Source organism: Rattus norvegicus, chromosome 17 (genome assembly GCF_036323735.1).
Source record: "Rattus norvegicus strain BN/NHsdMcwi chromosome 17, GRCr8, whole genome shotgun sequence".
In the NCBI taxonomy this organism is placed as follows: Eukaryota; Metazoa; Chordata; class Mammalia; order Rodentia; family Muridae; genus Rattus; species Rattus norvegicus.
The window spans coordinates 84,285,959-84,308,799 of NC_086035.1; the positions used below are offsets into that span (position 1 = coordinate 84,285,959).

The 22,841-nt window shown below is 38.6% G+C and overlaps 1 protein-coding gene across 12 annotated transcripts in view; it reads left to right on the forward strand.

The window, feature by feature from the left end:
• Nucleotides 1-22,841, forward strand: part of Plxdc2 (plexin domain containing 2) — a 425,039-nt gene that overhangs the window by 208,166 nt on the left and 194,032 nt on the right. For all 12 annotated transcript variants that reach the window (XM_039095938.2, XM_039095937.2, XM_063276640.1 and 9 more), the window contains one exon: nucleotides 17,638-17,784. In XM_039095938.2, coding sequence (XP_038951866.1) covers nucleotides 17,638-17,784 — 147 coding nt within the window. The remainder of the gene's footprint in view (nucleotides 1-17,637; nucleotides 17,785-22,841) is intronic.

Genomic DNA, 22,841 nt, shown 5'->3' on the forward strand with positions numbered 1-22,841 from the left:
TTTATTTAATAAACATTTCTTGTAAATATTGGTTGTTCCCTATAGCAAGAAGCAATGCACTTTACTAAGTAGGTCCTAAACACCGAGGAGCAACCCTGTCTTGTGCACACATACACCAGAGTCTGTAAATTGCCAAAATAAGACTGAATGTTGTGGCATGGTTGCATATTTGTCTCTGCGAAGAAAGTGGTATCCTTTCTTTTAAGTTTTAGGATTGACAAAAAAATGACATTATCACTGAGAAAATATCTAACAATTCCAGACCTTGAGACATAGTGATTCAATGAGAACAAAATTTGGAATAGATGTTGAAGACAAGACAGGCAAGCCTAGATGTCATCGGTGACCAAGATTTCTATATCAGCACAGGTCTCAAGAGAAGTATAAATACTGAACTCTCCACATGGCCTGGTTTCTACTGGGTGCAGTGTTTTAAAAATGTATTTGAGACCGTCATAATTATCTTATCATTGATATTTCGTCCTGCATAAGTGTGCAAGTCTTGGGGATTCTCTGCTATGGTATCAGATGTGTCTACCATCTAGTGTTAGGAACTTTATCCCTAATTCAGCAATGTTAAGGGAAAGGTATATGGGAACTGTTGAGACTACATAAGACATATTTATTAATGGACGGATGATGATAGGAAAATATTTTCTAGAGGGTATTTTACTTCTGTGCTCATCTGCCCTGTGCTACATAGAAATGCAGCAAGGAGACCCAGCAAACTCTCCTATGTTGACCATCAACTTCCTAGCCTCCAGAATGATGAGAAAATACATATATTTTGCTCATGAATCAACAGAGTTTTGCTGTTCTATTATTACAGCAAGAATAGCAGACTAGCATAACATATTTGTAGATAGATGGGAATCTTATGCATGTGTAAATACTCAAAACAATGCAATTCATCACTCAATGATTGAAGAGGCTTTGTTTTGAATTTTGTTTCAAAGCTTGTAATACACAGATTTGGATGCTACATTAAATATTCATAGGAAAATTGATAGGACTGCTTTACATTTATTTATTTAGGAGAAGTACAGATATTACCTGCTAAATGTTCAGAAAATGTCCTAGAAAAGTCAGTTCACAACCTACATTTCTGAAGTTGTTATTAACGCAGGAGGATCACTTTTCCCAATGATCATTTGTGACTTCTGCTTAATTCTAGGGGCAAAGCAATTTGTTGTCTGTGGTTTTGAAAATCCCAAGCATTAGTAAAACTCTACAAATTTGATTACTCTATAAAAATAAGTTGAAAATATATCTGGGGTATTAAAAGTGTAAGTGGGGGCATAATCAACTCTGCATGGGACACTCAGCTAACTGGTAGTATTCTTGGTTTTGCTCAAAGATTCCAAGACTTGTCTCCATGTTAGATCACAACAGTGTGCCCTTTCCCAGGTTATTATTCAGTCCATCTGGTGCAATGGCATGAACTGTGGAATTTTTTTAAAGGTCTCTAGGTAATTCTAGTGTGTGGACCAATTTGCAAACCATGGCTGCAGTTCAAAGGCATTTGTTACCTCTTGGCATTGTCTTACCTGGAACATCTGTTCAAATGTTCAGTGAGGGAAAGGAACCAAGGCAGGTGCTGTTTGAAGAGGGAGCAAAAGGAACTTCTTCATCAAGCCAGGTTGCTACTAAGCTCTTTAGTTTGTCTAGTCTATGAACTGGCCTTGGGCGACCGTGGCATTTATTTTCTTAGACCTGTTTTCTAGCATTCAGTATGCTATAGAGATGTGTTCTCCTTTAATATGCTTGCTGGCATTAGTTATTCAGAGCTTTCTGGATGGTCCTAGTTTACGGACTAAAGAAAGGTACCTTGGGGTTAGTGTTGAATGCTTCTCTCTTCTCATGCACTGTAAAATCTTTGGAATTCTTCACAGCCTTTCCCACAATGGCCCCTTTTCCTTCCCTGTAAGCAGCTTAGCTTGAGGTATTTTGGGCTCTATTCTTAACCTATTGAAATAGCTTCCAAACCAACGTCTGACTTTATTTTTCTTGTTTGCTGATTTATTCTATTTTCTAGATCATTCCCTAAAAGGTAAGAGCTCCCCCTCCCTCCCTCTCTCCCCCCTTCCCTCCAGCACCCACACACTCCTGCCTGCCTTTCTCATCTTGTTCTCGCTCTAGCTCTTTCTCAGACGGTCTAGAATGACACTCAGGGAGAGTGTTGTGCCCAGTAATTTTCACACATCTAACCATCCCCATATCACCCTGCTGCTCTCTATGCAACAGTGTTCTTAGTTCCCAGATCATTTCATTCTGTCTCCATAAATTCACATATATTCAGACCAGGGCTAAGAATGACCATGTCCATTTCCAATTCAGTCTCTGAGACCAAGAATACATCTCCTAGTTCCCTGGAGTCTTGTTTATCTAATTACTTAAGCAAAAATAAGACTGTCTTCTCCTTGGGTTACACTACTTAGTTTGCCATTAAAATATTGCGTATGCTGGGTAGGATGAGAGATGTTTGAGAGCATATGCTATTTTATACCCTCAATGGGTTGGGAAAACAGGGGCTATATATCATAAGCATTTTTTTCATGGTACCTAGCTGAAGAACTCTCACATACACATTCAGCACATCTAGAATACTTGTTAATCTACATGAATGACACCTCAAGGAAATGCTTATAAGTAAACAGGTTGTTTTATGAATCTCCCTCAGCTAGACCTCCTTAATTTGAATATTTACTTGCTTACAGTTTTCAGAGAGGTCTTTGCACTAGTAGTTAAGACAGCGAGAAGCCATGAACACTGATATTTCCTTTATGTGGCTTCGTGAGGCAGAGTCAGAAAGCAAAACGAGGCCCTTGGGCTGCACTGAAATGAAAAATCTCTTCCAGCTATCTTGTAATTTTATTGCAAGATCTAAATGTCAGCTTTATAGACTTGCGAGTCTTTCTGCACAGTCAGCAAGCACAATATTATAAGAATATTCATTTAAATCTAGCACTGGTAATTTAAAAACAAAATGACCAGTAGATTATGGTTTTGCTTCTTGTTCCCATACTCTCTTTTTCCAAACTTCTTTCCTGAGTTTCATTGTTTTACGTTATTTTATTGGTTATTTTATTTATTTACATTTCAAATATAAATAAATTCCAATTAAACACCCTCCCCGATTCTCCCTGCTTCTATGAAGGTGCTCCCATACCCACCCACCCCCTCCTTCCTCAGTGCCCTACTCTGACTCGTCGAGCTCCCACTCTTAATGACTCCTATAGTGAGCAAAACCTCTACCCTTGTGTTTGCTCTTATTTAACCTCTGCATTAGCTATCTGCATTTCACTGAATTTCCAAAAAGGTTTTCGTTTCTCTGAGATGTGGTTTTAGACCAATTGATCACTTGACCTTGGCTTTTTAATGTTGACTTAGAAATCAGTATGAAGATTTACAGTGCTAAAAGTGCCTCTGTGGCAAAGGGAAGCACTTTCAGAGATTATCAAAAAACCTATTGATTGTACCCTGCATATTAACAGAATATCCTCTCCTCAAAGTAAAAATGCAACCTCAATCAGGGGGCTGAGTGCTTTTCTATTTACAACTCCCCAAAGTACTCAGGAACAGGGCAATAAATAATGTGCCAAAATAACCACAAATTCTTGAGGCCCCTCCTATGTCAAATCTACTGTCCCATCCATGGAAACAGTGAAGCGGGTATAATGTGATACCAAAATAAATAATGCAGGTCTTTCAAGCGATGCCTCAAGAGGCTTCCAGGCTGTTAGTCTACTTGCTTGGCTTATTCTGTGACTCTGTGAATAAACCAGCCTAGTGTACTTGTGAGAACACCAATGGAGACCTAGACAAGAGACCAAAACAATCTGAATCCCACTAAGCTCAAGTTGTGCCCTGTCTGGCCATAAGTGTGCTAAGATGACAACCTTGTGAACATGAATGAGGTCCTGCTGAATGCATCCCAGTGACTCGCTGGGCTCAACTTACTCCATAGTGGGAAAGCTCTCACCAACCATGAGGGACATATCTTACCCCAGAACAGACAGATACATGGAGCTAAGGAGGTTTAGAACATGGAAGCATTAGGAATATCAAACTATAAATCTATTTGTCATACTCATTATTATGTTTCCATCCCCTCTAATAAAGCAGAGGGCATAGAGTTGAGAAAGAGATTTGAAGATTTGGAAGTAAGGACTAGGTAAATAAAACATAAAGGTCTTGCGATAATGTTTTCGAAGAATATTAATAGAATTAAAAGGGGTTAAATAATAAAGAATAAAAGTGGCATATGCTTTAATTCCAGCATTTAGGAGGTAGAAGTGGAGATCAGAGAGAGAGAGAGAGAGAGAGAGAGAGCGAGAGAGAGCGAGAGAGCGAGCACATAAAGGAAGAAATGAAAAAGAATAGGGGATCATCATCCCTATGCATCCGGTGCCTTGAACAGTAGCATCTCTGCTAGAAAATACAAAATTTTCATGAACACAAAGGAGAACTTGGCTGGTGCATGATGTGCTGAGCGGGGTAGCATAGGAGCGATGTCCAGCCAGCCTCATTGATTGGTAAGCACTTGGGTTCTCTTCCATGTGCAATGAAAAACTGTCACTAGCAGAGAGGCACGATGTAATAAGCTGTGTGTTCTAAAGGGTTTGCTTTGGGATGACGGCAATGGACCTGTAGAGGCTAGAGGGAAAGGACTTTGGAGAAAGGTAAACAGAGCTGATGAATGGGTTCAGAGCAGCCAGCAGAGCAAGTTCAATGTAGTTTGGAAGTAGTGAGATGTTCTTGATATCTAAAAGGTATTGTGGTAATGAAAAGAACATAAGACTCGAGAGTGGCCCAGGAACATTCACGTCCCTGTATTGATGGTGCAATGCATTGGTCGAGCTACTTCATGTGTCTCAGCTTCAGCTTCTGCTCTTCAAAAATAGGACCTAATTCACGAAATTGTTACAACCGCTAAACACATGATGTGTCAGGCCAGAGGCTGGTTGTATCAGTGACTCATAAGCCTTGGCCACACTTTCTTATCTATTGTTATAAATATACGGTTTGCCTGCTTTCTTCGTTTTTAAACAAAAAAATCCAAAAAGAGCCACTCAGCAAGAGCCCTCTGTGGTGGATGACAGAGATTGGTACCTGTCTTTCTGTTCAGCGTGCTTTGAGCCCTGATAGTAAAGGCTGTGTTCTTCAGTAAGTGTTAGCGAAGAATAATGTATTTTTTCCAGTTTTCGGTTGCCATACGCTATTTAACGATGGTTGCATAGCAGAGTGCCTAGTTTAACAGGAGTAGTATAGAAGACTTCCCGGATTCCAGCATGTCTTCTCATGTTTGTGTTACATAGTCTCAACCCAGCACTCCTGCTTTGATTATTTTTAAAACTCATTTCTATTTCACAACACCGAAAAATTGTGGCTCAGAAAGCTAATGGCAAAATGACATCCAATCAGAAGTAAAGAAAGATTCAGTTCTGACTCTAAAATGGAAAATAATATAAAAATTCCTTACTCAGTCTTACCCTTGGTTAGCCATTGCATAAACCTGAGGTGGGATGGGGGTGGGGGTCAAGCTTTAGACAGTCTAGATGCTTTAGGGACTGGAGAGAAAAAGGAGAAGAGAGGCAGTGTTCTCTGGCATTAAATGAATAATAGCACAAGGGAAAATCTGACCAATTAAAACTACATTAATATATCTGACATTTGAAATGCCAGACTGGAAAGTTTGGGAATTGTAATAGTTACCTTAGAATCAGAACTTTGGCCACATTCTGACCAGTTGGAAGAAACCATTCAACTTTTCCACAGATGTTGCTTATGTGAAAGTCTGGGTTATAACTTTAGTGATGACTTTTCAGTATGCTTCTCGATAATTCTTTTAAAATTACAAATGATATAAATACACTTTCCTTCTCAACCTCCTTCCCCCCTTTATGAAATAATTATATCAAGACAGACAACTGTGGTTTTTCTGAATGCTCTCCTATATCAGAAAGCTTAAATGGCATTTTTTTATTAGCTCTAGAAAATTACATGATTTTTCAAAGGTGACAAATCTGAAGCTTTTTTATAAATCCAAATTTAATAAAGGAACCATATACATATTATACAGATTGAATTATATTTCCCCCCAACCTCAAACATGCTAGCCCAAGCATCCTATGAGATTATATTATTTGGCAATAATTATAGTTACTAGAAGTCACAAGGTGGTTGACCCTACTCCTTTAAGATGACTGCTTTTACAAGGTAGAAGGGGGAAGCACCAAACTTTCTCCCCATTTAGTGAGCGAGAGTGTGATGTTTTATAAGCCAGGAAGAGGACCATAGTAGGAAACCAAGCGAGTTCAAGCTTTGAATTTTTTGGAATTCCAAGCCCCAAGGGATGTGAAAAATAAAAATTAGAAAGAGATCAACCCTAAAGTTAGTACTGTAACACAAAGGGAAGTCAATGTCCTTCAAGATTGAACACAGCTAGAGCCACCATGCTCCCTAAAACAGCACTTCAGAACCATAGAGACAAGAACACATGGTAGTTGTCCCAAAGCAGGTGTATAGAGCATGGAACATTACAGCGCACCCAGCAATAAACTTACACAGATATAGATACATAGTAAAACACATATACTAGAATAAAAGCCAGGCATTCAGTAAGTGGTGGTGGCAAATTTCCTTGTATGCCTCCAGAAGAAGGAGACTTCTTATATATCTATCAGTATGCAAACACAAGACAGAACAAAGGTACTAAATTTACTTTATTTCAAAAATCTTAGCTTATTACCAAAAATGCCAAAACAGCTTGGTGAACACATGGTAATATACTTCATGATGTACATATTGGTAAGAACTCTTTGAGTAGAATCGAGCAGCACTACAATTCGTTCAAATAGTGGACAACGTTGGTTGTATGAAATTCAAAACCTTCTGCACTACAGAAGGAGCTTTCAATAGAGGGAACAGAGAGCTCACAGAATTGGAGATAATCTTTGCCAGCTACACTTTTAAAGTTTTAATATCTTAAAGATATAAGGAACTGCAAATTTTAAACATATACACACTACCACTGCCTACACATACATGGGAAAAAGAATTGTATGGGCAGTGCTCATGAAAGTCCAATTGGCTAATAAATATTTTCAATGTGTTCAGAATCTTTAGAAAGCAGAAAATAATACAAAATAAGCCTACTTTGCTATTCTGGGCCCAGTCACAATGGCTCTTTCCAAGAAAATATGACAGCAAATGCTGATGAGCCCACAGGAGGACACCACTCCTGTTTGTGGTATAAACTGTGTTGTCACTATGGAAATCATCATGGAGGCTTTAGCCACAAAGGAAAACATTAAACTGAATTCACAGGAAAATTGATAGAACTGGAAAATATTATATTAAGTGAGGAAACAAGACAAATAAACAGAATATTTTTTTCTCCTATACAGATCTTAGCTTCTAAATGTTAACTGAGCAAATCCAAATGGGAGAGGCATGGATGGAAGCCAGCAAACTGGAAAGCGGTGTGTGAGATAGGACAGAATGCTCTAAGTACTGAGGTGGGGTGGGGCAGCAGATCATCACATGGGCTATGAAGGGGAAAGATGGCTGAGGTGGAATGGTACAGCAGGGATAGAAAGAGGCAGCGAGGGGAAAAGGAAGGACAAGCCCAGGACCAAACATGGACTTTCCGTCATAATTTCTTCAGAAATGCATTTACATAGCAGCCGCATTGCATTTGAATTTGCAAAATTGCATACGATAAATAGAAATAAACTTCTGTTGTGTAAATCTCCCATCCCATAGCATTTTGAACACAGCTAGAGGTACCACACTCCCTAAAACAGTGCTTCACAACCATTGGGACAAGAAGGCAGGGTAGTTGTCCCAAATCAGGTGTGTAGAGCATGGAAAATAATAGAATTCTAGAAAGTCTTTAATTTTGTTTATTTCTGCCTTTATGCAGTAGTAATTCAGTTGAGACCTATTCTGCTTCCATGAGTTTGTAGGCTTCCTGCTATTTCTTTTGTTGAAATCACAGCTTTCCTATGGTGGCCTGATAACATCCTGGGGTTTATTTCAATTTTCTTGCATCTCTTGAGACTTGCTTTGTGACCAAGCATGTGGTGAGTTTTAGAGAAATTTCCATAGTGAGGTGCTGAGAAGAAGGTATATTCTTTTATATTTCTATAAAATATTGTGTAGATATCACTTATATGCATTTTCTTCCTAAGATATGCAAACTCTATTTCTATGTTTCATTTTTGTCTGGATGACATTTCTATTGGAATAAGTGGGGTACTGGAAACTTTGATTATTAACGTGTGAGGTTAGACCTCTGGTTTAGCCTTTACTGATATTTCCTTTACAAATGTGAGTGCTCTTGTGTTTGGGGCATACTTGTAAAAATTGAGATGTCATCTTGGTGCATTTTTTTTCTTGGATGAGCTTGAAGTATCCTTCATCTCTTTTAATTAATTGTGGTTTAAAACCTATTTTCTTAGATATTAGAATACTTGCACAAGCTTGCTTGGGAAAGGATTGTAGGATCCAGCAGGGTCAAGGACAGCACAGCACATGGCCTACAGATAGGGTCCATAGGGACTTCCAGAGACTGAAGTGACAATCAGGGAGTCATATAGGTCTTAATTCTGCATATATCTTAGGTTCTGTATTTGGTGTTTGTGTGGGACTCTTTAATTAATTAATTAATTAATTTACTTATTTTTACACTCCAGAGTGTATTCCTCTACTGGTCTACCCACCACCCTGGGTTCCACATCTCATACCCCCTCACCCCACCATTCCACTCCCCACCTCTCTAACGATATCCCCACCCCACCAGACCTCTAAACTTTCTGGGGCCTCCCGTTTCTTGAGGATTAGGTGTTTCTTCTCTGACTGAACCCAAACCCGGGAATCTTCTGTCGTATATGTGTTGGGGGCCTTGTCTCAGCTGGTGTATGCTGCCTGGTTGGTGATCTGTGTCTAAGAGGTCTCAGGGATTCAGGTTGAGACTGCTGGTCCTCCTACAGGATTGGCCTCCTCCTTAGCTTCCTCCAGCTTTTCCCTAATTCAACCAGAGGAGTCAGCAGCTTCTGTTGGTTGGGTGGCTGTACATATCTGCATCTGACTTTTTCAGCTGCCTGTTGGGTCTTTCAGAGGGCAGTCATGAGAGGTCCCTTTTGTGAGTGCTCCATAGCCTTAGTAATCGTGTGAGGGCTTGGCGCCTCCCTTTTAGCTAGGGATACTTTGGACCTTCCTCTGGCCTCTTTTTCCTCAGGCTCTCCTCCATTTTTGTCACTGCAGTTTTTTCAGATAAGAAGTATTAGTCAGAGCTTTGGCGGTGGGATAGCATGCCCATCCCTCACTTGATGCTCTGTCTTTCTGAGGTGGATTCATTAAGTTCCCTCTCTCCACTGTAGGGCCTTTGAGTCCTGAGAGTCTCTCACTTCCTGAGCCTCTGGTACATTCTAGTTCTAGAAGGTTTTCTCAACCTCCTTCCTCTTGATGTCGCCTGTTTCCATTCTTTCTGCTGGCCCTCAGTGCTTCAGTCCTTTTCCCCCACCCAATACCAGATCATGTTTCCCCTCTCCTCCATCCCCTTTCCCTCCCCTGTTCTTCCTTCACTCCCCCCTTGTGGTTGCTTCCTTCTCCTTCCCAAGTGGAACTGAGGAGTCCTTTCTTGGGCCCTTAAACTTGTTGACGTTTGTGAGTTCTGTGGACTGTATCTTGTGTATTCTGTACTCTTTTTTTGTTTGTTTTGTTTTGGCTAATAATCCACTTATTAGTGAGAACATACCATGCATGTCCTTTTGGGTCTGAGTTACCTCACTCAGGATGACATTTTCTAGTTCCATTCATTTGCCTGCAAAACTCTGGATGTCCTCATTCTTAATAGCTGAGTAGTATTCTGTTGTGTAAATGAACCACATTACCACACTTTCTGTATCCATTATTCTGTTGTGGTCTCTTAACAGAGAAACAAGAGGTGTCCCTGACTCTTCTGCCTGCTTTTTTTGTTCAAGTTTCCTCCTACTGAGTTGCTTCATCCAGCCTTGACCTGAGATATTTACCCAGTCTCTTCTTGTGACTCGTTATGCTATGTTTGGCTGACATCCCTTGTGGACCTGCTATTTTCTGAAAGGAAACAGAAGAGAAGTGGTAGTAAAGGGGAGGGAAGTGGGAGGCAAGGGGAAAGGGGAAACTATGGTAGGGATGGAACACATGAGAAAAAAATAAGTGAGAATAAAAGAGAAATGAAAGACAGAGCCAGCTGTAAATAGATGTAAGAGTAAATAAGAGAGGAAAGCATGTGATACTCTGTAGGGAAATGAAGATGACTGCAGAGGGAACAGAAAGAAAATGTAACAGATGTGCATAACATCTGTTGCAATGATCTGACATAGCCAACTCAAACGGTCTGACTTCCATTCTTCTAGCTCAATAGCAACAAATGAAATGGCATATCATGGCATTGCTATTTATGACTGAAGGAGATGTTAATGTACTACTTGCTGATAGGTATTAAGGGCTACACAAAAGTAATATGTAATTCATCCTATCACTCTGAAACTATATGGGACTTCCTTAATAATGGTGAATCCTTTACATCCTGCTCACATACTTTAAAAATATGCTTAAATGCATTAATTTCATTTAGTTCTATCAATACAGTGAAGGAAAGCTAAGTATTATCATCAACTATCATGGATTTTAATAATGAAACTAATCCAACAGGAAAATTCCATACCTGTACCCATACATCCCTTTCTTCTGAGGAGATTGGGTAGAGTGGGGTATGATGTGGTCTTTATCTACTTCTCTTTCCATGTGTTCTACTCTGTGCTGTCCCATGCCGCGAGGATGACGTCAGTGTGCTACTATAGGCCCCTATCTTGTTTCATCCAGTGTGTGATCCTAGCTGATGAATGTGGCTATCGGAAAAGTCAAACCGATATGAACCGAATGGACAACTGAATAAGTGACTTCACTAATGTGACATAGCTCATTAGTGGTCAAGCCGAAAAGAAATGGAGTTCAGATAGCAGCCTGCAAGTGTTTGGGCATACCTAATGCTTCCTCTATTAGCTACCTGCCATCCCCTTGCCCACAGATATCCGAATGTAACTGTCTCTGTAGATCCTTTTGTGAGACTTTAACATGACCTGGAAATAATGCAGCAGGTTATACTGGACAATAAGTTAACAGAAACATGCGTACCTGCTAAAAAGCCAACTCTTGTTAATTTACAAAACACTTCAAGGTCTAAGACTGCCCTGGAATAATTATTAAGTATTCACTTTCATACTCGCTTTGAAAATGTTTCTCATGTCCAATACCGTAAAAACATGAAGCTACTTGTACATCAATCATTAAAAATTAAGAAATGTGATATGGTGCTGTCAATAGTGATTATATAAGTTCAGTCTTTTAACATTTGGCAAAAATGGTTATTTTCTTACATTTCTCTTAATGCTAAGATTAATTTTCTGTCATTGTTTTAAAATATTGAATGTCATATAAGTCAAAGAAGCTTGTATCTTTTTATTTTATTTTTGTTGAAAATTTTATGTATTTACATTTCAAATGTTATCCTCTTACCTGCTTTCCCCCTCTCCCATGCCTTCTTCCCCTGCTTCTATGAAGATGCTCCCTTTACCCACTCCACACCCTGCCATTTCCCTACACTGGGGAACAAAGCCTTCACAGGACCAAGGGCTTTTCCTCTTATTGATGCCAAACAATGCCATTCTCTGCTACATATGCAGCTGAAGCCATGGTTCACTCCATTTGTACTTTTTGGTTGATGGTTTAGTCCCTGGGAGCTCTAGGGGGGTCTGGTTGGTTGATATTGTTATTCTTTCTGTGTGGTTGCAAACCCTTTCTTCTCAGAAGCTCATATCTTAAAAGAAAATATTTAGTTCAAGTCTGTATATCGTCTTTGCCCCAAAATAATTCACGTTCTTGAATTGTAATTCTATTGCTTGTCTGTCTTAGTGTGTTAAGGACTTGTCTTTTGATAGTCTTCAAAGCATAAGATGTAAAATTTCAATAGTTCTTTTATCTGTTCACGGTGAACAGCCTTGTGCCTATTTAAATATGTTGACATTTTTATTTAAAGATCGGATTTTTAGACTAAATACCTTGTTCAAAAATATATTGTATGGATTTCTCAAAGACCCTGTTTTTTTTTTTTCCTTTGAGAAACCATGAATTTCCCAGTGTTTTGTACAAGTGTCAACAAAAATCTCAGTCTTATATAACGTTTTAATTATGAAAATGTCAAGTAACTTATTAGGGAAAGCTATTCCATCCAGTTGTTACTGCTTAAAAATTAACCAGTTAGTATGTGCTTAATATATTCTCCAGAGGTATATAACATATATCAATTACACATGCATACACGAACATATATGATCAGAAAGGATCAAGGGGCAAGTAACTAAAAATATACATTCCCATTTGGGTAAATGTAATTTCATAAAACTGAGATGTACTTGAATATGGCATTCGAGGTAAGTAATGAGTTTAATATTTTTCTGCTGTTCTTTGGTGACATGTATGGAACTCTAAGCATTCAGTTTCACATTTCTGCCTCCAATGATGACTTTAAAAAGTTAAAACTTTTGTACCAAGTATTTCTATGCTTTCAGGACTACCTGTTAATTAACTGCTATGAACCATGAGCTAATCATGTCAGTGCATTAATTATTTTGTTATCACAATGACTACCAGGAACAACTAAGGAAGGAAAGTCTTTATGGGGTCACTGTTATATAAAGCACTTGAATTCTTTGTGACACTCATGTCGTAGCAGGGTATCTCAGGTCATGAGGCAGGTTCATGTGCAGGAGGCAGACATATTGTAGTAGACCAAGAAGCAATTGACAAGCCAGGACGCAGGACTGTTTCTAGGAACTTCCTTACTTCATCTGAGGCCTTTATCTTAAAGGTTCTTCAAACTTTCCTAATAGTGCCATTAACTGGAGAGCAAGCACTCAAGACATGAGCTCTGCAGGGCATTTTACCTTCAATGCATAGCAATTTGAATATTATTACTATATACTCATGATTGAAAGAGATTGCATAACCACTCACAGTTATAACTGTATATGACCTTTTGTGAAGTATTCTTGACACAGAGTCAGTGCTTATCATCAGACCTTTGCCATAGCTTCTGCTCTCCTATATAGAACCACAGAACCACATAGCTAATTGCCCACTGGAATCCATATGATAGACAATTTAATAACCCCATGACTAATTTAATAGTAGGTACTCTATGTTCAAGAATTTCTCATTGGTGTCATATTTTCTCTGTACCTCTATGTATTAGAAAGATGCTGCCTTTTACTTAAAAATATAATTGGTAGGAGAGAAATTGAATCATGACTGTGTTTTCTGAGATCTATAGATTTTGCTTCCATGAAAGATTCATGCTTCTTATGAAGGTGTTAGATTATCCAATGTTTTCTCATTACTGCATAGAATCTGATTTGTCTCTTTCAGATTCCTATAAGATTTCTCTTGATCCAAGTATGCAGACTCACTCCCATAGCACTTGGGAGGTTGCCATGAGTTTAAGGCTAGCCCGAGATATCTAGTAGGTTCTAGCAAACCTGTGGCAAGGGAATGGAGAGGGATTATCAACAGGAAAATTCACAGTATACACAGTTTTGTCACAAATTTTCTGAGAACCTATTCTGAGGAAAGAGGGAATCTAAGGGAACAGAAGAGGAGAGTAAGGGATGAGAAGAGGCATGGAAGGGAGTATCTAGAAGAGGAAGGAAGAAAATCCATGCCCCCTTTTATGTTTATCAACCCAATGTTGTCAATGTTTCACTCTGATGACATTGTTGAACTTTACCTACCCCAGTAAATACCCTCTGGAAAACTTCGAGGATATTGGGAGTTGAGTTTTTCATATATAGATTTTGCGGGAGGGTCTGCAATGCTTATCCTGCATCTATCCCGGACATGTTACATCCTGTGCTTTCTATTCCATGCTGTGTACTTCTCCAGGCTGTGTTGGCAGAGGAAGAATATAGTCACATTTCTCACACGTTCCTCTTCGAGCTCTCACTCTCACTTTGCCCTTTCGTCAGCTTTGTTATTGGATCTCCCCCTTTACTCTCTTATAGTAGCACATTGGTTTAGATCGCAGTGAATTAACGTTTTTCTGTTTTCTCTGGATTTACACACTTGGTATTTCAAATATCTTGATGTTTAAATAAATAATAATGCCTCGCCAAAACATTTTTTCAAGAACAAAATAAACCTCACATCTGGAAAGAGCACTAAAATCCTCTTTAATTTAGACTACTGTTTATGTGGTAGTCATAGTTTAGTTTTAAGTGACCATGCTTGAGAACCTTGAGAATGTTTAATATATCCAGATATACGAAATCCTTAGCACATGGATAGCCATACAATAAGTTCTCCATTTCTTTTAGTTCTCAATGAAATGAAGTTCAAATGTCATTGCTGTGTCAAAGAATCTGTAATAGTTAGTCACCCCAACAGCCCTGGCAGAGAGGACACTGAGGATAGGTGGTGTAGACTGGTTCTTGCTGGATGCCTGTAGCTATGGCAACTTGTCCTCTGAGGTTTTTGGAAGATGCCCTATGTTTCTCTACAGCTGCACATTTTCAGGCATTTTTGATGACCTGAGTTTATAGCATTTAGAGTCACCCACTGAGCCACCTACTTTCAGTAACAGTTGGTTCCTAAATGAATTGCCAAGTAGGTACATCACACTAGCATGTTGCTTTATTGTCTCTTGTGCTAGAAACAGTTTTGCTTTAGAACAGAAAATAAAACTCTTTGTGCCCAGAGTGACTTTCAATAACTCTTTAAATATCATTATGCCTAAAAAAAGATGACAAAAAGGTAGTTTGAATAATTTACTGGTGCTAAAATGTCACATTTTTTGAGCCATCTATTTTATGGTTTTCCTGAGTGTCTGAAACAAATACCTCCCTGGGATTTAACAACTTGTATGCCTACATGCTTAGGTAAACAATAAATTGCTTTCATCTTTGAATAAAAGTTGCCATGACAACTTGGCAAGCTTGAGCTCTACAAGTCAGCGGCAGGTCTTTAGCTTAACTTCAGTATTTTCAAGACACAGTATTGTTTTTAAGATAGTATATATGCATATGATATATATATATATATTCCAAAGACCAGAGTTGTGCATAATTTTGTAGATAATTCCTTGTCTCATTACAATGATATTTATCATATTATCTACAAATCATTTGTTTTAAGAATTACAGAAATTAAGGAAAAAACAGTTTTTCTTTTAAGTGTTGAGTTCTATTTTTATAGTGAACTCTACTCTTAATTTGTGAAACCTTATGCATTAATAATCACATACACAGTATGCCTAAAGATTGTATTGTGGACTTTAGCAAGTCTTTGTAAAAAAATCTTGTCATACTGACATTCATTGGGTGTTTTCTCCAAAGCCATCTTTTCTAATATTCATTATAACTAAATAATCATTCTTTGCTGTTTGGACCTGCTGCCTTTTCCCTCTTCTCTCCGTGTTGTTACCTGGATCTTCAGCAGTCGGCTTATGATGCCAAAATGGCAGCAGTATCAAACCTCACATGTAGACCTATCAGCAAGCAGAATAAGCAAATGTATGTCCTCTGAACCCCTAAATGCCTCTTGACCGTCCGTCTTGGACTTACATTCACACATGCCTGCTGCACTCTGTGGCAGGTAGAAAGAGCAGGATGAGCAAACGGCTCGTTAAGAAGTCCAGGTAGGAGGGTGGCATGACGGAGCTGGAGCAGACACTAAGAGATAGGACTCAACGCCTTTGCTGCTAATGACTCTTCTTATGAAGCTGTGTTTGGAAGACTAGGAAACGCACAAGGATACTCACACTCCCAACTTCAGGGCAAATTATTCCCACATCTTTTGGGTCTCATCTTTTATTCTTGCTTTGCAGACATTTCAACAATGTGGGCACACAGAGGAATCTGGCCAGAGCCACAAATGTAGCTAGAACTTTACAAATTGAACTTTTTAAACTATAAACTTCATTAAAGTAAAAACTCGATCTTTGGTTAGCATTCATTGTTCGCAGCATTTCCATGTTGAACTTTAATATTTCTTTTAGGGATGATGCAAAATCCCTTTGAATACTGCTTAGACTTAAACACTGTTTTGCCTTCCCTAATGAGTTTCTGTCCACATGTACCTGGTGTGCTGTGAAGACATACACTAGATTCAGCTTTGGACCAAGAAGCTTGATACTTCAACTTTATTCCAGTAATACATTGATAACAATTGTGTTAGACAACTTCCTGAACTTGTATTGCTCAAATCCTAGACAATCTTCTCAGTACGCTTTTTCTCTCGCATTTACTTTAATGTCCTCAGATGTCTTCTATTTTGTGACACCGCATCTTGATAACCATTATTGCATTTATATGTGTTTGTGTGTAGTTGTACATATTTCTAGGCCATATGCACATTTCACAGCACTGCATAGGTATCTGTATAATACATTCAGAGGCCAGAGGTTGGTATCAGCTCTCTTTCCCTAATTTAACACCTTATTATGTGAGTTAGAGTCACCCACTGAATATAGAGTTCACAGATTGAAATGCCAGCTGGCCAGTAACTTCTAGTGATTCGCCTTTCCCCTCCCTCACCTCTCAAAGTGCTGAATAAACAGACATATCTCTTTGGGCACATCTGACAGTATGACTCAGTGGTTCTTCCAGAGAACCTGAGTTGGGTTCCCACCACTCCAGATACATCCCAAACTGTCTTTAACTATAGATATCAAGGTATCAAGGATCCTGTTCAGACATCCAAAGATAACAGCATGATGTGCATATGCTCATATATCAAAGAAAAATGTATAAAATACATATCAGTAAAAGTGAAGTATTTTTAAATGATCCATTGTGCTGTGTCTGTCCTTCATTTGGTCGATTGATACCCAAATACAGATCATCATATTGAATGTCACATGCTTACAGTGGAGGAGCCACCCCCCAATCCCTCCATGATCCCTGGGCATCATTTCATATTATGACTCCTACATGTATGTGATCTGTATTATTCAAGTGTCACATGATTTTAAAGCATCCATTTTCCCCATGGAGCCTGAGACATAAATAACCTCTCTGTGAAAAGCACTGTAGTGAGACCCACCCTGGGAATTCAAATAACAGTAGATTTTAGTAATCTAATTAAGCAACTATCTCACTTCCTAGGACCATTAACTGAAAACAGGCCCCAATATAATGGTTTTTAAAGAATAAGTTAATTTTGTAGACACACACTATAATTATATAGCTAAGATACTTGGTAAATATTTCTAAATCAAGCATGTTTGTTTTGTTAGCAGTTGCCTTTATTATTACTGTGACCAAAACAAAAAAAACAAAAACAAAACAAAAACAAAAACAACATATTGTCCATAAAGTAGTAATTTTCTACTAAGTTTTTCGTATTTAAATGTTTCTTCTTCTTAAGAGGATGACTTACATGTATCATGCTCACTTTAGTTCACTTTGCTAAGAGTCTACTTAAGTCATTTGCTAGTTTGAAGACCACTGATACCTTCGGTCATAGAAGAATTATTTTAAAAAGTAAGATTAGTAGAAACGTTCCTGTTGTTAATGCTCATCGTTTCCACCAATGCAGGAGGACACAGATCACAATTACTACATTTCTCGGATATATGGCCCAGCGGATTCTGCCAGCCGGGATCTGTGGGTGAACATAGACCAAATGGAAAAGGACAAAGTGAAGATTCACGGGATACTTTCCAACACTCATCGGCAAGCTGCAGTAAGTGCTTTGAGATTTAATAGCTCTTTTCTGTATAGCAAGAAAAGCTCCCAGTAATATGCGATTGCCTTCCACATACTCAATTCTTTGATCCTCATATAGAACGATATATAACATCCTCAGGAAAACAATACATCCGTTTAGATTAGCTCATTATTCCAGCCATAGTGTGTCTGATGAGTTACAAATTTATTCAAAGAAGTGGTTCATATTGGATTATTTTCCATTTATGGGACGCTTTAAAACCTGCTTGAATTTGAATCCTATCCCATAATAGAATTTATTGTTTCCCATGTCAGAAAAAAATACAGTAAATGCTCAGTAAAGTACATTTATACTTCTGACGTGTGCTGACCAAGGTACAGGCTTGAGTGAAGAAACCGAATATATGGGAGACAATATAATGCAGAAGACATCAAATTGATATGTGATCCTGGGATCATTATTTACCAGTTGCCTCTCTTGAGGCAAATGATTTATTTTGAGGCACTGTTTTGCCACTACTAAGTAGCTTTGGTTGGAGATATTCACACTGTACTTGTGCATGTGAAGTTGCCATTGATATCTGATTCTGTGTACCAGTCTAGATGCGTAAATGCATTAGCTCTTCTGGTCTTCAAAATAGCATAACAATTCAGACATTGTTGAAATGACACTGGCCTCCACATTCATACTGTGACATACCCTACACCCATGTACACCCCCTCCGCTCTCTTACACACACGCGCACGCACGCTCGCGCGCACACACACACACACACACACACACACACACACAAACAAAAACATGGGCATACACATACACATGCAGAAGTATGCATACCCACACAGGCACACATGAACACACAAGTATACACACACACATGTACAGATACAAGCACACATTAGCACACACATAGCTATTCTTGTATATGTTACCTAGAGGCTTACTAAACCCACGAGAGAAAGCAGGAAATAGGAAGCAGGATTCACTTGAGGCAAGATTTTTCTCATATCTCATTGACAATTCTTGATGCAAAAACGCCCTAGTAATTTAGAAAGAAACAGAATTTAAATTTAAGCCCCAAGGGAAGGCGTGTGGATTTCTCAACTCTTATCACCAATTTATAAAATTTGCATGCTCATGGTTCGGTATTTTGTCAACAAATTAAATGAGAAAAGTCAAATTTAGATTTTGTCAGGGAAAGACTCACTATCGGATAACTAATACTGTTCTGGGAAAACAGGGAATATAGGGGGACAGTCAGAAACTGAGCTTCCATGAGGAAGCAATACTGGCCCCTCCCTGATTCCTCACAGTGAGTGAGAGGAGGGGCAAGGCAATGTCTTACTGGGAACGTAATTTAAAGAAAAAAAATTGCCCTTCTATTTACCATCGTCTCTAATGTCTGTAATAGTTTGTAGTCTTTTGTGAATATTTTAGAGAGAGAGAGGAGGAGGAGGGCAGACATAAATTAGCACTTTCCTCTCTTTTTCAGTATTTAAAAGAAGCAAAATTTAGCAATCAGTTAATTCGTGTTTGACATTCCAAGGCACTCCCTTTTTCTTCTCTATTTTTCTTTCAAATCATAATCAATAGTATTTATGTAATACATATGCATGCTAGAATCTAATTTTGTGGTGTTTTCAATCTCTCCATTGTACATTTGTTTGTGCTACATTTCTTAAATCATCATTTAAGATCTCTACAAGTCAGGTGCTAAAGACTAATTTTGCACTGAACAGATGAATACAAGGAAAAATTTAAACAAACCCATAACCTATGACAAGCAATGAAGCAAACATTCTACACTAAAATTCTTACAGCTATTTGGATACTTTTGTTCTTTATTCAAATTCACACAGTTATCAGGTAGCTGTTCAAACATTTCTGATTTTAAACCTAAAAGCCAGCCTGGACTTGTTTCTTTTCCCCTGTGCAGACATTTTCTATTCTGTAGCTCTGTGGGTTTCTTTCTATATTTCCAAATCCACATTACTTAACTCGGTGCTATCTAGTTTGATTCAACAGCCAGATATATTAGAACTGTACTGCCCTGAAACCATCGATGGCATTCTCATTCTAAACTCCCAGACAATCGTCTCCCCTGTAACACAAGGAGTCTGGGGTTGAAAATTAGGAGACCATGGCTCCCACACTCATTTTCTCAGATTCTGACCTCTCTGTACCTCAATTTTATAACTCGAAAGAAAGGGATAAAAATACCTGCCTACCTATCCAGAGTTACTGTGAGATTAAAAAAGAAACCATAACTAAAGGAAACCAGGGACCTTAAAAGATTAATGAGTTTGTAGAATTTTGTTTTTAGAAAGTCCTAATAAATTTTTTCTAAAAAAGTTAATCACCTATCTGGGAATGAAGTTTGTTGGTGGAGTGCTTGTCTAGCATGCAGAAACTTCTAGTACTTATGCTCCAGAACCACGTAACCTGGCTGTGGTGAAGGCGCCTGTAATCTCAGTATTGGACAGGCGGAAGCCAGAGAATCAGAAGTCCAAGGTCATCACTGCTTACGTAATGGTGTCAAGAAGAGCATTGTGCCACATGGACAGTGTCTTAAAAATAAGAAAGAAATTTGTTTCAAAAGCAAAAGCTCACTAAAAGGGGGATGGGGGATGGCACAGTGATTAAGATGTGGTGAGCTTTGTGAATCCGCTCCCTAGCGCCCACACCAGGTGGCTCACAACTAATTGGAAGCCCAGTATCAAGGGTTCTGATGCCTTCTTCTGGCCTCTGCAGACACTCGTATGCCCACACAAACATATTCTCACACAGACACTCATACGCATAGAGACATACATAAAATACATAGCATATCGAAATACATATATACATAATTAAAAGTAAAATAAATCTTAAAAATAGGATCACAAGAATTGAAATTATGAAGACAAGTCATTGATGTCACAAGAAGGAATGAGTACGTGAATGGGCTCAGCTCTGTGTACAGTCTCAAGTGGGGCTTTATAGCCAAGATGTGGATTGTGAAGGGGTGGGTCACACTCCTTCCTTCCTTCCTCAAGGACTTACATTCAAACCCAATTTCTTGCTGAAAACTTACTTCAGGACTGAGGGGTTTCTAGTTAAATTGACTTACTGCCAATGGTTCAAAAAGCAGGACATTGTGGCCAGAAGGCCCAGTGTTAGGAAATGAGCATCCTGATAAGACATTGAGAATGTACTCAGTTCAACTATCACGACAAGCTTTGTCAAAGTTGTTGTGAACGGAAATAATTAGCAAAGTATTTAGAAGCATGACCGATGACTAGAGCATGATTAAAGAATATTTTATCTTTTAATGTAACTTAATTTAATTTTGGTCAGACTCAAGAAGCGAACCCATACTAACATCATTCAAGCTGGGTTTTTTTTTTTTGTTGTTGTTGTTGTTGTTTGGTTTTTTTTTTTTGTTTTTTTTTTTGTTTGTTTTTGGTAAAATTGAGTGATGCAAAGATACAGAAATTCAAAGATGGGGCTCAGTGTAAAAAGCACGTTAGAGAATTCTGTCTTTTTTCAAGGGGATGCGACCACAGCAAGACAGACTGGCCAACTGACTGACATATTGGTAGTGGATGAATACTAGGTGTAGTCAATATGCCAGGTCGATAGATGGATCGATATGTATAATAACAAAACACTCGCATCTATACAACATTTTCTCTGTGCTTCCTTTTACTGAGCTATTGTAATGTCCTTTTGTGTGAACTAAACATACTCTGGCTTAACTTTTTCTTTTCTCCTTTCATTGATGGGAATGTTGATTTTCTTAAATGAGAAATAGCACCAGAATGGATTGCTTGGAGTGCTGGTCCCCTATTATAATGTGTTTAAGGTTTGTAATGACTCTAGGTGGTCTTCTCATCTGATGATTACTTCAAATTTTTAAATTTTATTCCACAGACTTCTGACAACTAATACACACACACAGACACACACGGACACACACAGGACACACACACACACACACACATACACACACTACATATACATATACATATGTTATCTGCATTACAAAATAATTGCAAAACTCTGAAGAGTTCTTTCTTCAGGAAGATTGTTGTTGCTTCGGTGAGCATTCCCATTAGTACTAAATTTGGATAATGCTTCTTCTGGAAAAAGAACTTTGACTGTGGGCGATAATTTTACCCTGTAGTTTTCTTGGATTATTCCAGCTTGTTTTTTCCATACTTTGTTTGATGTGCCTGGTGTTGTGTGTCTATTTTATTAAAAGGATGAACTTTAAAATAGTGTGTTACATCTATTAGCTTATCATGGGGACCACAATTAGGTTATTATTATGTATGTACATGATTCCTTTGGGGCTAGGCATGGGATAATTTTGAGGGACAAAAGACAGCTTTGTTTAGCCAATTCTCTTCCTCTACTTTTCCATAGATTATGAGGATCTGACTTCGGTTGTCATATGTATGTGGCAAACTCTGTACTAGCTTACTATTCCTACATGCCCAGCATGACCAGAATAACCCCACACTCTCTGTGGGAAGGTGCCTGTGGTTGCCACAGTGCTCATGGAGGTCAGAGAGGGGATAATTTTGATTCTTCTCTTTCAGAAGCAATCTAAGATGAGCTCAGGGATTCTGATTTTCATTGTAAGTGGTTTTACTCACCTAGCCATCTTGGCAACCCTCAGTCAAATAAATCAAATAAATCAATCAAATAAATGTCAAGATTTGTGCTCATAATGACTAACAACCGCTCTTATTCTCTCTCTCTCTCTCTCTCTCTCTCTCTCTCTCTCTCTCTCTCTCTCTGTGTGTGGTGTGTGTGTGTGTGTGTGTGTCTGTGTGTGTGTGTGTGTCTGTGTCTTAATAAGTTATTGCATAAACTTGCTGAATTCTCCTTTGAGTTGCTTCTCATCGTTCTGGTCTTTCTTCCCTGTAATGTATTTTCTTCTAGGATAACAAAGACTAGGGCATATTGTATTTGTATCTGTCTTTCTCTCTTCATTTTGAAGGAAAGGGTTAGTTTAGCTGCTGGTTTCAGCACATGAGGAGTTGGTTCAATTGGTTTGGGGTTTGTGGTTCTGTGTTGTGGCTTGT